Consider the following 14,215-nt stretch of genomic DNA (forward strand, 5'->3'; position numbering starts at 1 on the left):
AGCCTGACTCCAAACCAGGGGTGGGTGGGGGAAGGTGGCCATAAGCACGGTCGAAGAGGAAGGTTTTCAGGCGGGCCTCCACACTGACAGCATCACCATCCAAGGATGAACACCACCTCACTGAGTCAGTCTGGAACCTTGGCATCTTGTTTGACCCTCAGCTATCCTTTCTACCTCACATCTGTGCCATGGTCCGCTTTGCCTTCCCCCACCTCTGCAGTATCACCCGGCTCTGCCACTGTCTCACACCGCAGGCGCCGAAACCCTCATACATGTATTCATAACATCCAGGCTTGACTATGCAAACTCTCTGCTTGTCGGCCTCCCCAACTCCTCCCTCCATAGGCTGCATATCATCCAGAATTCTGCAGCTCGTGTCCTCTCCCGCACCAGACTCCGCGACCCTATCCCCCCCATCCTCGTCCCACTCCACTGGCTTCCTATCGCACAGAGGATCCTGGTTCAAGATCCTGGTCCTCACCTTCAAAGCCCTCCATGGTCTTGCTCCCCCCTATCTCTGCAACCTCCTAATTTTGGTGTTGTTAAATTCGATAAGCCTTTGGTTCCTGGTGCTGTGGAAACCGGTTAGTTTATATTATGCGTGGATTTTGCAGCACTCCCATAAGAGAAAAACTTTTACTTTTAAGTGGAGATTTCAGACTTGTACCCATTCTGTTATTTGAACAACAAGATCTGTCCATTATATAACAACAATGTTATCCTTGTTTTGATATAGCACCTTATCACAGATTTGAAATGTCTCAAAATGCTTCCTGGGATTTACTATAAAAGTGTAGTGGCTTTGTGTTTGTAGCAATGTCCTACAAAAAAACATAAATTGAAGGATCAATTTTATCCGGAAGATGGTTGGCGAGGATACTGGGAGAATGTCCTTCCCCTTCTAAATAGTGCCAAAGGATTTTTAAAATCCGACTGAACAAGCGGACAAGACTTCAATTTAACGGTTCATGTGAAGTATGTCACGTCTGACAATGCAGCACACATCCAGCACTGTAATGGAATATCAGCCTAGACTATGAGCTCAAAGTCCCAACATGGTAGACTTTATCCTGAAGAGGATGAGCCCTGGTGTGCTAAGTAGCAGCCACTTATCTGAAGTTTTGGATAGCCATTAAGGAGTACTTCAAAAATTGCATTGGTCCTTTGCCCATTCTAGGTAGACATCTTTTTTACCCTCCCTCTGGTCCAAATGCGTTTTGTAACAGTTGTATACCTCAAATTCGAAGATCAACTTGTTCCTGTCTTGAAAACTAGCCACTTGATGCTATACTCAGGAATTGTTTTATTGTGTGATGTGTAAGACTTTGTGGTGTTTCAGTGTTTGTTACTTGAAGAGATGAACTGCAACAATCCCAAGCTGTAGGTGGAAAAGAATGAAATTGTCACAATTGTTCTTGTTATGTGGTGACAATATTGTATGTTATCCAAGAACAAGTTTTAAATGGTTATCTGACATCCTAATCGAATCATGGTAGGTTTAAAAAATAACTACTCAAAACCATGAACCATTATATACTGGAAAAAATAAACTGTACCAAATTAGGAAATAACACCATCAACAACAGCATATATTTATATAGTGCCCATCACACAGGTTAGTGTCCCAGAGTCTTGATCTCAGAGCCAGAACAATATGTCTTATGTATAACACGCTTATTGTGAAAATGTTGTGAAGTCCTGTAGCTTAGTGGTTCAACACTCACCTCGCAAGCGAGAGGACCTAGGTTCGATTCCCGAGCAGGGCGAAACGTTGAGCAAATTTCCTTACTCCACACGCCTCTGTTTACTTAGCAGCAAGTAGGAACCTGGTTATTAGTCGATTGGTGGATTGCTTTTCTGGTGGTAATAATCCCTTAAAAAAAATAAAAAATATTAATTTATGACTGATTGTGGGACACTGCTGTACACAATTAGCTGCTGTGTTTCACCCACAAAATATACAGTTAGTTCACTTTACAGTATATTCTGTGAAGTGCTTTGAGATGTCTCGAAGACATAATAAGGCGCTATATCAAATGCAAGGACAATTATTTTGCAGAATTGATTGAGGTGTTTAAAATGAACATGATAGATACTTGAGATATAATGGTATTGGAGGATTTGCAAGAAAGGTGGGGAAATGGGTTTAAAAGATTTGCATTGTCTAAAATATGGCAGAAGAGGCCCTAAAAAACCCTATTGTTCCTATGTAGTCCCTATTTGCATTAATAATCTTGTTCTTGTTCATGGTTCCTTCTGTTTCACTTTTTTTTATTTATTTTTTTTCTTCCTCTGCAAATTCTATATTCTGTCATCTTTAGTGGACAGATTTAATGCCACTATTTCCCATACTTGGATTACTCTAAATCCCAACAGGCGTGCAACTCAAAGATCAATATCAACAATGTCAGACCAGGTATTTCTCTATGGCAGTTGATTATTTTTGACACTTGTATTCACTAAAGTGAACCTACATAATACTCAATAAATATTTCAGAGTAAAATCTTGGACATTTCAGAACTACATCTAGGTTCCAGTTTTCTTTATTGAACCTGCTTTATACTGGGACGTAAATGAACTGGTCTGATTGTGATTACTGGATATATGCCACAGAGCTTCCTGTGACACAATTCTGTTTATGGGTGCTATGAATGGGCTAAGAGATGAAAGTTCTGTTGTTACTGGGTGGAGTCAAAGCAAAACTCTTGGCTGCCCTGCTGGTTTAGTTCACTTAAAGCTTCATGCAGATTGGAAAAGAATTGATGTTGGGTGATCATTAGTTAAATGCCTCTAAAAATATAAATGTACCATTTATTTTGCCTCAACAAATTGTTTTACCTGGACAGGATTAAGAGTACTTGGTGTTTGACCTGGACATCTTAGTTTGTTAGTTTCCTCATGCGTTCGATGGTCAAAAGGGTTCACAGACGACTTGCTTCTCCTAGGAGGTACACAAGAACAGAGCTGACAATGGTTGGTTTTTATTTATGCTGCGTTTTTCTTTGAGAACAATTCCTTTTGGTGGAAGTGCCTTGCTTCCACTCCATGGCTCTCCATGATGACTGAGATCATGAACTTGTCCTATGGGAAATTGTTGACAGAAACCTGCACGGTGCAGTACATTACACTGGGCTGCTTCCCTTTTATCATTTCTTAACCACTGTTCAAAAAAACCCTGCTGCACAAAGGGAGGAACAATATCTATTTTTGTACCATACAGCATCACTGCTTATTTCTTGATGCATGATATAATTTCAGTAAACCTAAGTACTGCATAAATATAATTCTTTGTCATTGTACAGAAAAAGCTTTATGGTTCTTTGCAGTTTAAATAGTTTGAATATTGAGTGAATTATTTTTATAGCTGGCAATACTGACTGTACTTTGCAGTTCACAATACATCAAGTTTTTTTCCCTTCAGTGAGCTTTGTATAATTTATGCCGTGTTCAGTCTTAGCTGCCATAGATCTGGGCTAAACTCAACAGCTTCTTACAAGCACATTACTTGAAAGGTGGGCTGGCCATAGAACTATTATACTTTTTTATGCAGTTGCATTCTCACAGCACAATTATGTGATCAATCTCCTCTGTTCACATCTTCTTTAGCAAGATGAGGAGCCATCATTAGCACTTTGGGTTATTTTTACGGATGGCATGAGTCAGCCAGGGAGCAACCAAGCTAAGCACATTGCAAGAAATAATGTTACCATTGCATAATGTGTTGCAGAGAAAGAACTAGAATGGGTCAGTAATGAGGCCAACATACATTCCAGTGCCATTATAAATGTAGAATAACTGTCATTTATTTATTTACTTTTTTTTATATACTGCCCGATTTTCATTTTAGTTGATGAAACATTTTGAGTGCCGAGATTCCCTGACACCGCAAAACACAATCTTGTTTATTTCCTTTCTTGTGTTGTATCTATAAAACTTACCTTTGCTTAAACTATATTTTATTAAGGATACTAGGGATTGGGGATAAAAGTAAACCACAACTAAAAAGCTATTCCCTTGTGTTAGAAAAACTTTGCCAGTCTTGATTTGCTTTTAAATTTATAAAATTGCCTGCCACGTTCGCCTACAAATACAAAATCACTACACGTTACAGTAAATCCTGTGAAGCACTTTCAGACATATCAACGACATGATAAGGTGCTACATCAAACGCAAGAATTATTTATTATCATTTACTTATTGAACCTTCAGAGGCCCTCCGGTTTCCTTTGCTTTAATTTAGTTATTTTCTCCCTAGGGCATTAACCGATTGTAGTGAAATGGGTAGGAATCTACTTCTAAACCTCTGTTGGTGTCACCATGACTTTTTAAAAAACAAAATCCCACCTTTCCTGGTGTAAAAGTATTTTATCTTTACTCTCCATCCCAGCACAGCAGAGATTACGAAATTCAGCACTGTGGAACAATTGAACCAGTGTCTCTCAATTCCATGGCACAATGTATTTATTGTTGCTCCAAAGGTGGCATCTTTACCATAGCTTTTGCAGTAAAATGTTGCTGAATTGGACTGAGTTGAACTAGAATCGGAGAGTATATGCATATTTGTGAAACTGTAACTTATGCACAGGATCTTATACAAAAGTTATAGTTCAAATTATTTCACAGCCCAGCCCTTTTTCTGTTTTGCTTGCCCCCCAAAAAACAATTTCTGCTAAGAATACAGCAGTTAATTGTCTGCAATCTCTCCTGCATAATTGCATAGAATAATAGTAATTGGCAAGTTGGCCTCATACAGTTAATAACTGTCCGCTAATTGAATGTTCTCTGAATGCAGTTTGCCTGGCGGGCTGCTCTGCAGACCAGATAAGAACAAAACATGTTCATCCTTTTGTTGTTAGATCATCAGCAGATCCCTTGTTTATAACTCAGGTTTGAATTTTCTGTATTTCAACAACCATGTTATACTGTATAGCGGGCATCCCTGTGATGGTCCAGCATAGTTGAAAGATGGCACAGTGGATTATTTACATTTTTAATCTGGGATTGAGGGCTTTCAAAAACGCTTTTCATAGTAATGACTGAACTCAGTTTGTTTCTGAAAAGCAACAGCTGAAAGGAGACTCCTGTTTCGAAGATAAGAGTCTTGCTGAGCATGATATTTATATTTTTTCACTTAAGTTACGTTTAGTGCTACTCCTGATATTTCTTTCCGTGTGAAGCCTTTCTTAAACAACGGTAAATGCCAGTAGTTGCATTTCACCAATTCATCTTGTTGATACTTGCAGCGATGAGTGGCATCCGGGTGGGAACAACATGTCAAATTAAAACCCAATCCTTTTCAGCACACAGAGAATCAACCCAACCATGGCTGATCTCTGCTGCACACACTTTGTGCACGTCTCAGCAGCACTTTGACTACAGTCCAACATCACAAACTTCAAGTTGTAGTTCTAATATACAGTATATGTTGGGCACTTGTTGTACTATACAATACAGTTTACATTTATATAGCATCTTTCACCTCGGGTGGACATCCCATAGCTGCATTCACAGTGCTGGGTGGGCATCTAAACTGTGGGTTGGAGGGAAAAGATGACCATAAGCGCAGTCAAAGAGGTATATTTTGATGGGTGCCTTGAAAGAGAGGAATGGGATGAATGTTGTAATCCAAATGGTACCATTTTCACAAAATTACAATTCAGGAACAACAATGAGCCTAGTTATTTCTGATCACTTTTACGATAATGTATCATCAACTTTGGTACCCAGCCCCCTCCACTGCCCACCGCCCTCATTCAGCAGACACAGGCATGCTGCACATCCCCCAATTCCTTCTCACTATCATTGGTGGCCATGCGTCCATTCATTACACCCCTAACCTCTGCCTCATCCCTCTGTCTCTTTATCTACCTTTAAATCACACTTTAAGATTCACCTCTTTAACCTCGTCCCCCTGCTCCTCTCTCACTCGTTATCCCACCCTGTCATTGCACAGCACTTTGAGACTGTCCTGTGAAGGGTGATGAATTGGAAGTTGTTGTTATTGAACCCACAGCATTCTGCCTCAGAGGAGAGAGTGTTACTACCTGAGCCGGGCTGAAACCCAGATAGCAGGGCCAATACAAAAATAATTATAGGATGCATCTTTAGCTCGGTAACAATGATAATTTCTTTTGTGACACAGGTGTATTAGTTTGATCGCATACATCTATTATCCTTGGAGGAGGTACAGTCTGGCGGCGTAAACAAAACTAGCTGAGAATCACCATAACCAAGGGGCTAATATGCCATTTCCATCACAACAAGCCCAAATCAACCAAAGCTAAAGCATTAATTGAATACCCATGTCACATGGATTGCAAATAGCACTAACCTATTTTTGAGGATTTTTTAACTGCTCATTATAGAGAGGTAAACGGTCTGATTATCGGTAGGTTGTGTGGCCATTCATTCCCTCCTGCTCTGACCTTTGTGCAAAAAGGCTGCCTGAAGCTTGAAAGCATGCCAAAAAAACACAAGGATTACAGTTCACATATTCTTTCAACTTTCCATCTACACCATTCCCCGGCTGGGAGCTGCAATTGTTGGTGTTATACCATGATCGACATACAGCCCTTTATAGCTCTTTATAGTCAGCTTCATCACTCAACAGATCATCACTACTTAAATATTAACTTTCTGAGGAAAGACAGATCTCATGGGGTTTTGAATATCTTTGGAGGAAAATTATACAGCAAATGGGAGTCAGATATGGTATATGATTCCCTAGTATTAATTATGACTTCGAGTTGATGGAAACTGAATCGCATTATTTATTTTACAAATGCCTTCTGCAAAGCCAGTTTCTTTGTAAAGAAATTGTCATTATATTCAGCTCTCTGCTCAAAGTCAGTGTGTCTTTCTTTGTCCTACTCAGGTTTTCATATTCATCTAATTCTCAGTCCAAAAAATTGGCATTGCTCAATTGGCTCTAATAATTAGGCTACCCACATCTCGACCAGCTTACTTTGTTGGAACCTGCACGGTTATTTACTCAGTAAACCATGCAAAATCCTGAAGATTCCAGCTCAACCTGAAAATGGGGAGGAAGGGGCAAGATGGAGGGATATAGGGAGAGCATTGCACAGTTTTGGGGTGTAGTGGCTGAAAGTGCAGCCACCAATGGAGGCACGGAGGATATGCAAAAGACTGGAGCCAGTCGAGCGGAGGCAGCAGGTTGTGGGTTGGGGGGTACGCAGGTCAGAGGCGTAGGGAGGTGCAGGACATGAGGACATCCTCAGGCCAGGTGTAGTGGAATATTTGGGACTATCTATTCACGTTAGCAGGAACTCGCAAACAATCCCTAAACATGCTTTCCTGTGTTTTTACTGACGAGGAATTTCAGACTTATTTGTTGTTATGTATTAATGAAAAGCAACCAAGATGAGATTATTGATCTACGATATTATTATAGGCTTGATTTATGCAACATATGCAATACTGAGCCGCATTATTTTCTTCTGATGCTTTCCATTCCACTGAGTACAACCAAGGAAACATTGAAGCAAGGAAGAAAGGAAACTGAATTGTGAACGCGAAACGAGTTTCTACCGAAACATAAAGATATACTGTATAACAATATTCATATAGGATTGCTGTTGCATCTGGTTGTATATCAACAAGTATCAGCTTCTTCACAGGAGTAGCTCCTGTTTTTTTGTGGTACTAATAGATTTGAAAAAAGGTTATTTGCTTTAGCAGAATTTACTTTTTGTACTTCAACAACAACAAAATTACATTTGTATAGCGTTTTTCATGTTGGGAGGACATCCCAAGATGCTGAATGTTGATAAAATCAGCATTTTATGAGTTGAGCCAACAGGTGAATCAAAACTGGTTGCTGCCAGTGTCTCCATTGCACGATGATGATTTGCATGTATACAGTGTGGTTTGTAAACATACATTCACTTTTCTACAGTCCTACCAACAACTGCAAAATTAAGTGGCGGAAAAGGTAAAGGAAATAAATGCTGCCTGGTGTATTTTTGGGGGGGAAGGGGAGAGAAGAAGACAATTTTAACATGGGCTGAGTTTGGGAGTGCAGTAATTTCCCGTACTTTTTGGTAATCCTGGCCTTTCTATATTTTCCCTCCCCACGCTTATTTGTGATTATAAGCAATAATTTGCATATAAGTTGATCATGTCAAAATGGACTCTAATATTTGGGTAGTGAGACTAGAAACTAATTAGCTGTGTGAAATAGATAGGGGATAATAAAATACCAACGTTGTAGACTTGTTATAAGTAATATTTACCTCAATGACATGATCTTATACAAAGAATGTGCCATCAGCTTTACTGTTGCATTTTAATAGTAGTTCGTCTTACCATCCGGCAGACGAGTATTATTTGAGTAATGTATCATTATAAAAAAAAGATTCAGGTTTGAACATTCAAAAGTAACATTTACAGTTAAAATGAGTTTGTTTTAATAATCTGAATGCTCTTTCAGCCTCTTCTCTATGGTGGTATTGGGTCAGCTCAAATATTTCTTGGTTTTCATTCATGGCAGACCTTGTATATAACTATCTCCATGATTAATAGGATCGTTGTTTGTAATTGGAAATCAGAATTGGCTGATGACATGTGGTGATTTGTCATTTCTGATGGACACACCAGAAATATCTGTAACTATAACCTTTAACTTGGAAATAGAAAGGTTACACTCCCAGAAGACAAAAATATGAGTAATTGTGTTATGCAAAAGTGTTAAATTAGAGAATTGTCTATTTATTTAAAAATCATCAGTAAACCTAAAACTCACTTGACAACACCTCGGTAGAATTCATGAACTTCAGTGGCACTATGACAGTTGTACTATGACAGCTGTAATAACCTACCTTTCATCAAAATGTTTAGCACCATTTTGTTTTCTTAAACACATAAGATAATTGGACATCTAAAAATCACTTAAAATTACTAAAACAATTGCTTGCATTTTTAGCTGGGTAATTAGCATAGTCATTACTAAAATGTAATTGTATGCTGTTTATTCTTATCTATAATTGGTTTTGTAAACACTTTTACATAGAGTTGAGTTGGTGTGCAGTGCAATCAACATAGGATGTGAAGATTTGCTGGCCTACCTAATACTTAAAGATAAATCATTTTTTTTCCATTTGAAACTGACATTGTTTATAGCGTTTACCATGAAATGACACCTTTCATAATGGTGTGAAAGCCATAGTAATTGACCACATTCATCTCAATGTTCTTGTGGATTTTTATTCAGAATTTTTGCTGAGTGAAACATGCTCCTATTTTCCTCCCCGAGTGCCAAATTAGGCCTTTTTAAATATGAAAGATTCCAGAAACCCCATAATTTTCAATTCAAGCTGGCTGGTTTCAGCATCTGTCTTATAGTACTAGTGGAGTAAGTTGTTGGACAGTATTGGCAGAGCTCAATATTAACCTTTTCAAGCGCATGCCCTTGGGGTAAGTGCTCAGTGCGTTTTACATACCCAAATGCCTGTCTCACATGTCAGAATTAATAATAAATGGTCAGCCTTGCCTATTTTTTTAAAAAAAATTCCTAATGAATTAAATCCCAGAGTTCAAATGTAGCTTCTTGTTTTAAGACTCTTTAGGAGCTGCAGGGCATAAATTCTTTGCACAAGTGGCACAATAACAAGAGGTTAGTGCTTGAGATTTAAATCAGTGTGGAAAACCTAAACAACGTTGTTGATTATTTTTGCCTGCCTGTTCTGTGCCTCTCATCGCCCCTCTATGCTTATGGTTTCAATGTCTCCTTTCTTCATTGTATATTTTCCCATATGCATTGTACATATTGTTCCTTTAACATTCTGTACCAGTGCATTTGGGAAATATCTTATACAAGGTTAAAATTATCCTTCAAAATATTAAACAGTTATACATCCAGACTCTTTCCCAAATAATCAAATTGTAAACTGCTACTTTCGTAGTCCAATCCTGCTTGCGTGTTATTTCTAACATGGTGTAACAGAGTTTTGCATACTTGGGGATCTATAATACAATAGTGAAAATAATTTTGATTTTGAAAATGTTGCATCATTTCTGCAATTTAATTGTTTAGAACTGAGAAGCCAAAGTGTGAAGCCCTTTTGAATTTCATTCTATAGAAGACATTAACTGGAATTGCTCTAATGCTTCATGGAGTCCTGCAGCGAATTGGTTCGTGTGCTCGCCTCGCAAGCAAGAGGACCCAGGTTTGATTCCCGGGGAAGGCGAAACCTTTGGCAAATTTTCTTACTCCACACACCTGTTTACCTAGCAGAACCCAGTTGCTAGTTGACTGATGGATCACTTTCCGGGAGTAATAAACCCTTCAAAAAAAATTAATATTTGGTCACTCAATCCACGACTGTTTGTGTGTGGGACACTGCTGTACACAATTGGCTGCTGCATTTCGCCCACAAAACATGCAGTCAATTTACTTTACAGTGTATTCTATGAAGCGCTTTGAGACATCTCAATGACGTGATCAGGCACTATATCAGATACAAGGATTATTATGATTACGGCAAGGAACCAAGGTTGCATCAGAGCTGAGGTCCTGTGAGTTGGTGTGCCGCACAAGGAACTTTCCAGCTGGAGATTCACTTTAAGCCTTGAGGCACTTTTTCTAGCTTGTCTGCAACTCAATAGATTTTCAACCTCAATGTCCGACTGCAGTGAAGGATTTCTATCGTTCTTTGCACAAGAAAATAATTGTGCTGTAATTATTTTCTGTTGGAAACCATGATGGCTGACCTACATTTCAAAAATAAATACATAATTTATTTGTAAATCTCAATTTGCACAAATATTGAATTTGCTTCAGATGTGTGATCTAAAGTGTAGCTTTTATGGATATTTTGTCTCAGTTCCATATAGCACCTGTACAGTTCTGCATATTTCTCAACCAAAACAGCATATTAAAAATACATTTACTAAAGTGCCCAATTATTTGCATGAAAGATATCTGTTCAGTGGACTATTCCAATGCTTTCCTCGCTGGTCTTCCCAGCTCCACCATACACAAAATTCAACTAATTCAGAACTCCGCCACCCGTATTCTCACCCGCACAAAACTCAGTACCCCCATTGCACCAGTCCTTGCCAGACTCCACTGAACAGATGAATTTCAAGATCCTCTCACTCATTTTCAAATCCCTTCATGCACTTGCACTTCCTTGCTTATCCCATCAGCTTACCCTCCCACTCCCCCACCCGCTGCCTCTGCTCGGCTGGCTCCGGCCTCCTGTTTGTCCCTTGTCCACTCACCTCCACCATTGGTGGCCATGTCTTCAGCTACTACGCCCCGAAACTCTCGAACTCTCTCCCTCAATCCCTCCGCCATATCCTCCACACTTTCAAATCCCGCCTAAATACCTTCCTTTTTGATCGTACTTACGGTTACTTCCCCCCCTCTCTCTGGCTTGGTGTCAGACTCCACCACTGTCAAGCACTCCGGAATGCTATCCCGCGTGAAGGGCGCTAAAATAAATGCAAGTTGTTGTTAGTGCAGATATAATACTTAAAGTTGCAAAGCTTTAATTTAGTCAATGTAAAAACAAGAATTTCTGTGCTCAGTATGCCATTACTGCTAAACAGAACATCTCAATAACTGAATTTAGGTCAGGTCTCATGAAAAATACTTCCAGCCCACCATAAAATGGTGGAAGATAGAGCTCCAATTCAGAATGATACTGTACTCTAAAATAACTTATGGTAGAGGGCTTAAATGCAAGATATCTGTTCAGTGGACTATTCCAATGCTTTCCTCGCTGGTCTTCCCAGCTCCACCATACACAAAATTCAACTAATTCAGAACTCGACCACCCGTATTCTCACTTGCACAAAACTCAGTACCCCCATCACACCAGTCCTTGTGTGTCAGTTATTGAGATGTTCTGTTTCCCGGTAATGGCATACCAAGCACAGAAATTCTTGTTTTTACATTGACTAAATTAAAGCTTTGCAACTTTAAGTATTATATCTGCCCTAACAACAATTTGCATTTATTATAGCGCCCTTCATGCGGGATAGCATCCCAGAGCACTTGACAGAGGGCTCAAGATCCTCACCATCGTATTCAAGTCTCTGCACTCCTCTGCACACCCCCTAGCTCTCTGACCTCCTCTCTCCTCAAAACAGCACCTGTTGCCTCCATTCCTCCGGGTCTGGCCTCTTCCTTGTCCCCCGAGTCCTCCGCTCCACCCTCGGCGGCCGTGCCTTCAGCCACTATGCCCCGAGGCTCTGGAACTGCCTTTCTCACTCCCTTCGTCTCGCTCCCTCCCTTCCCATTTTCAGGTCTCTGCTGAAGACCTTTCTTTTCGACCGCGCCTTTGGTCACCTTCCCCCCCCTTCCCCTGGCTCGGTCCCGGGATCCGAAACTGTAAAGCGCTCTGAGACGCCATCCGACGTGGAGGGCGCTATATAAATCCAAGTTGTTGTTGTAAATTGGTGTTCTAGATAAAATATGTAATCTATAACTTTCATCTACAAATATAGTCATTACACTTACAGTAAATCCTGTGAAGTACTTTGAGGTGTTTTGATGATGTGATAAGGTGCTATACCAAATGCAACAATATCAGATACAAGGTTATTTAAGTTAGATATAGCATAAACGTTTCTCTTTGATTTTCCGGCTTTTTGTTATATTTTCTCTCTTTTGGAACACCTGTTTTTGCCTATTTTGAAATAGACTTTGATCATGTCTTTATATCCTTGAATTGTCTTACTTTCCACTGAAGTGTCCCAGTTCGATATTTTCATTCTTGTCAATCATCCATACAGCTTCTGAGTGAGATAAAACATGTACAAAATTGTTGGCATTCTTATGCTATAGACTTGTACCTATTTGGACTTAGACTGTCAAACTCATTTCATTTCTCACCCTCCAGTCAGCATTGTGAGATGACTTTCTTCCCATTGGTTTCAGCTACATTTGAACCTAAACCTGCCAAAACCCTCATCCGTGCTTTTTTCACCTTGAGCCTAATTTCTCTAATGCTTTACTCACTGCCCTTCCAACTCATCCAAAACACTAAGCAATACAAAATGTTCATCTTTTATTATAGGCATTGTATATAGGAGCACATTGTTATTGGTGTTAATAGGAGCCAGTTGTTTATTATTACATGTAATGGTGACGTTTTACATTTTACTCAGGATCCAAACCATTCAGATGTACGCTCTGCAACTTTGCCACAGCACAGTTAGGAGATGCCCGGAATCATGTCAAACGGCACCTGGGAGTGCGCGAATACAAGTGCCACATGTGTGGGTAGGTACCCCAATTTTGTTTTTCTGTTCTGCGCCAAAATAATATTTTTTGAAAGAAAAAAAAGTGCACCAGTCAATGTAAAGGAGAAACCTTGATGGTGTAATCATTTTGTATAGATTGCATCTTTTAGCATCCTCTGCATCATTATTATGTCTTAAGAGATGCAGAAATACGTTATGTTTTCTTACATTACTCATTTCCCACCAATAATGAAAGCATGAAAGCTTTTCTCTACATCAAAAGACATTTTTTTGAGCTGCAAATTTCAGTTATATTTATAGCCTAAAATTGTATTCATAACAAGCCCACCATTTTATTTAGTCGATGTTGAAATTGGGTTCCGATTTAAAATGTTCTGCTAGTAAATGCCAGAAGAGTAGCCCTGCAAGACAAAGCCTTAAGAGCTGATAAGGCAAACTTGTATGTATTACATTTAAGGAAAATTATGTTAAATTTATCTTGATGTGTCTTTCTTATAGGGACTGATTAGGGTAATGGCTGACATTGCAAGGGAGTATTTAATGAAAACACTTGAGTTGATAGTTTTAAGGTTTAAACTATCTCTTGAATCGAACACAAAATGTGTGAAGGGGCAAATCTTCTGTGAAGCCAAGAAGTACCTCCTTTAAATAGAACAATGAAGCAGTTTCATCCCTTTCAATCAAACAATTCATGTAATGGAAATCATTGAAATAATGGGAAAAAAAATACATTAAGTGCAAAGGTATCTAGACTGATGCTAACTAAAATGAAAAATTAAATAATTATTTTTAATATATTTATAAATTATGTTTTCAGTTTGCTTTACTGGGTATTAAAACGGAATTTGACAGATATTTGAAAAAGAAAAATATAAAAGGATGTGGGGAAAGGATAGGGCAGTAGGAATAAATGGATAAATCTTTTAGATAGTCAGTGCAGGCGTGATGAGCCAAGTGTAGAATTCCTCATTTGTAGAATTCTCT

At 39.1% G+C, this 14,215-nt stretch overlaps 1 protein-coding gene across 1 annotated transcript in view; it reads left to right on the plus strand.

Moving 5' to 3' along the window:
• The window catches only part of znf407 (zinc finger protein 407), a 320,280-nt gene that overhangs the window by 11,731 nt on the left and 294,334 nt on the right, over nucleotides 1-14,215 (plus strand). Inside the window, exon 3 of the mRNA XM_042347003.1 lies at nucleotides 13,136-13,250. Coding sequence (XP_042202937.1) covers nucleotides 13,136-13,250 — 115 coding nt within the window. The remainder of the gene's footprint in view (nucleotides 1-13,135; nucleotides 13,251-14,215) is intronic.

This window comes from Callorhinchus milii, unplaced genomic scaffold (genome assembly GCF_018977255.1).
Source record: "Callorhinchus milii isolate IMCB2004 unplaced genomic scaffold, IMCB_Cmil_1.0 Scaffold2, whole genome shotgun sequence".
NCBI lineage: Eukaryota > Metazoa > Chordata > Chondrichthyes > Chimaeriformes > Callorhinchidae > Callorhinchus > Callorhinchus milii.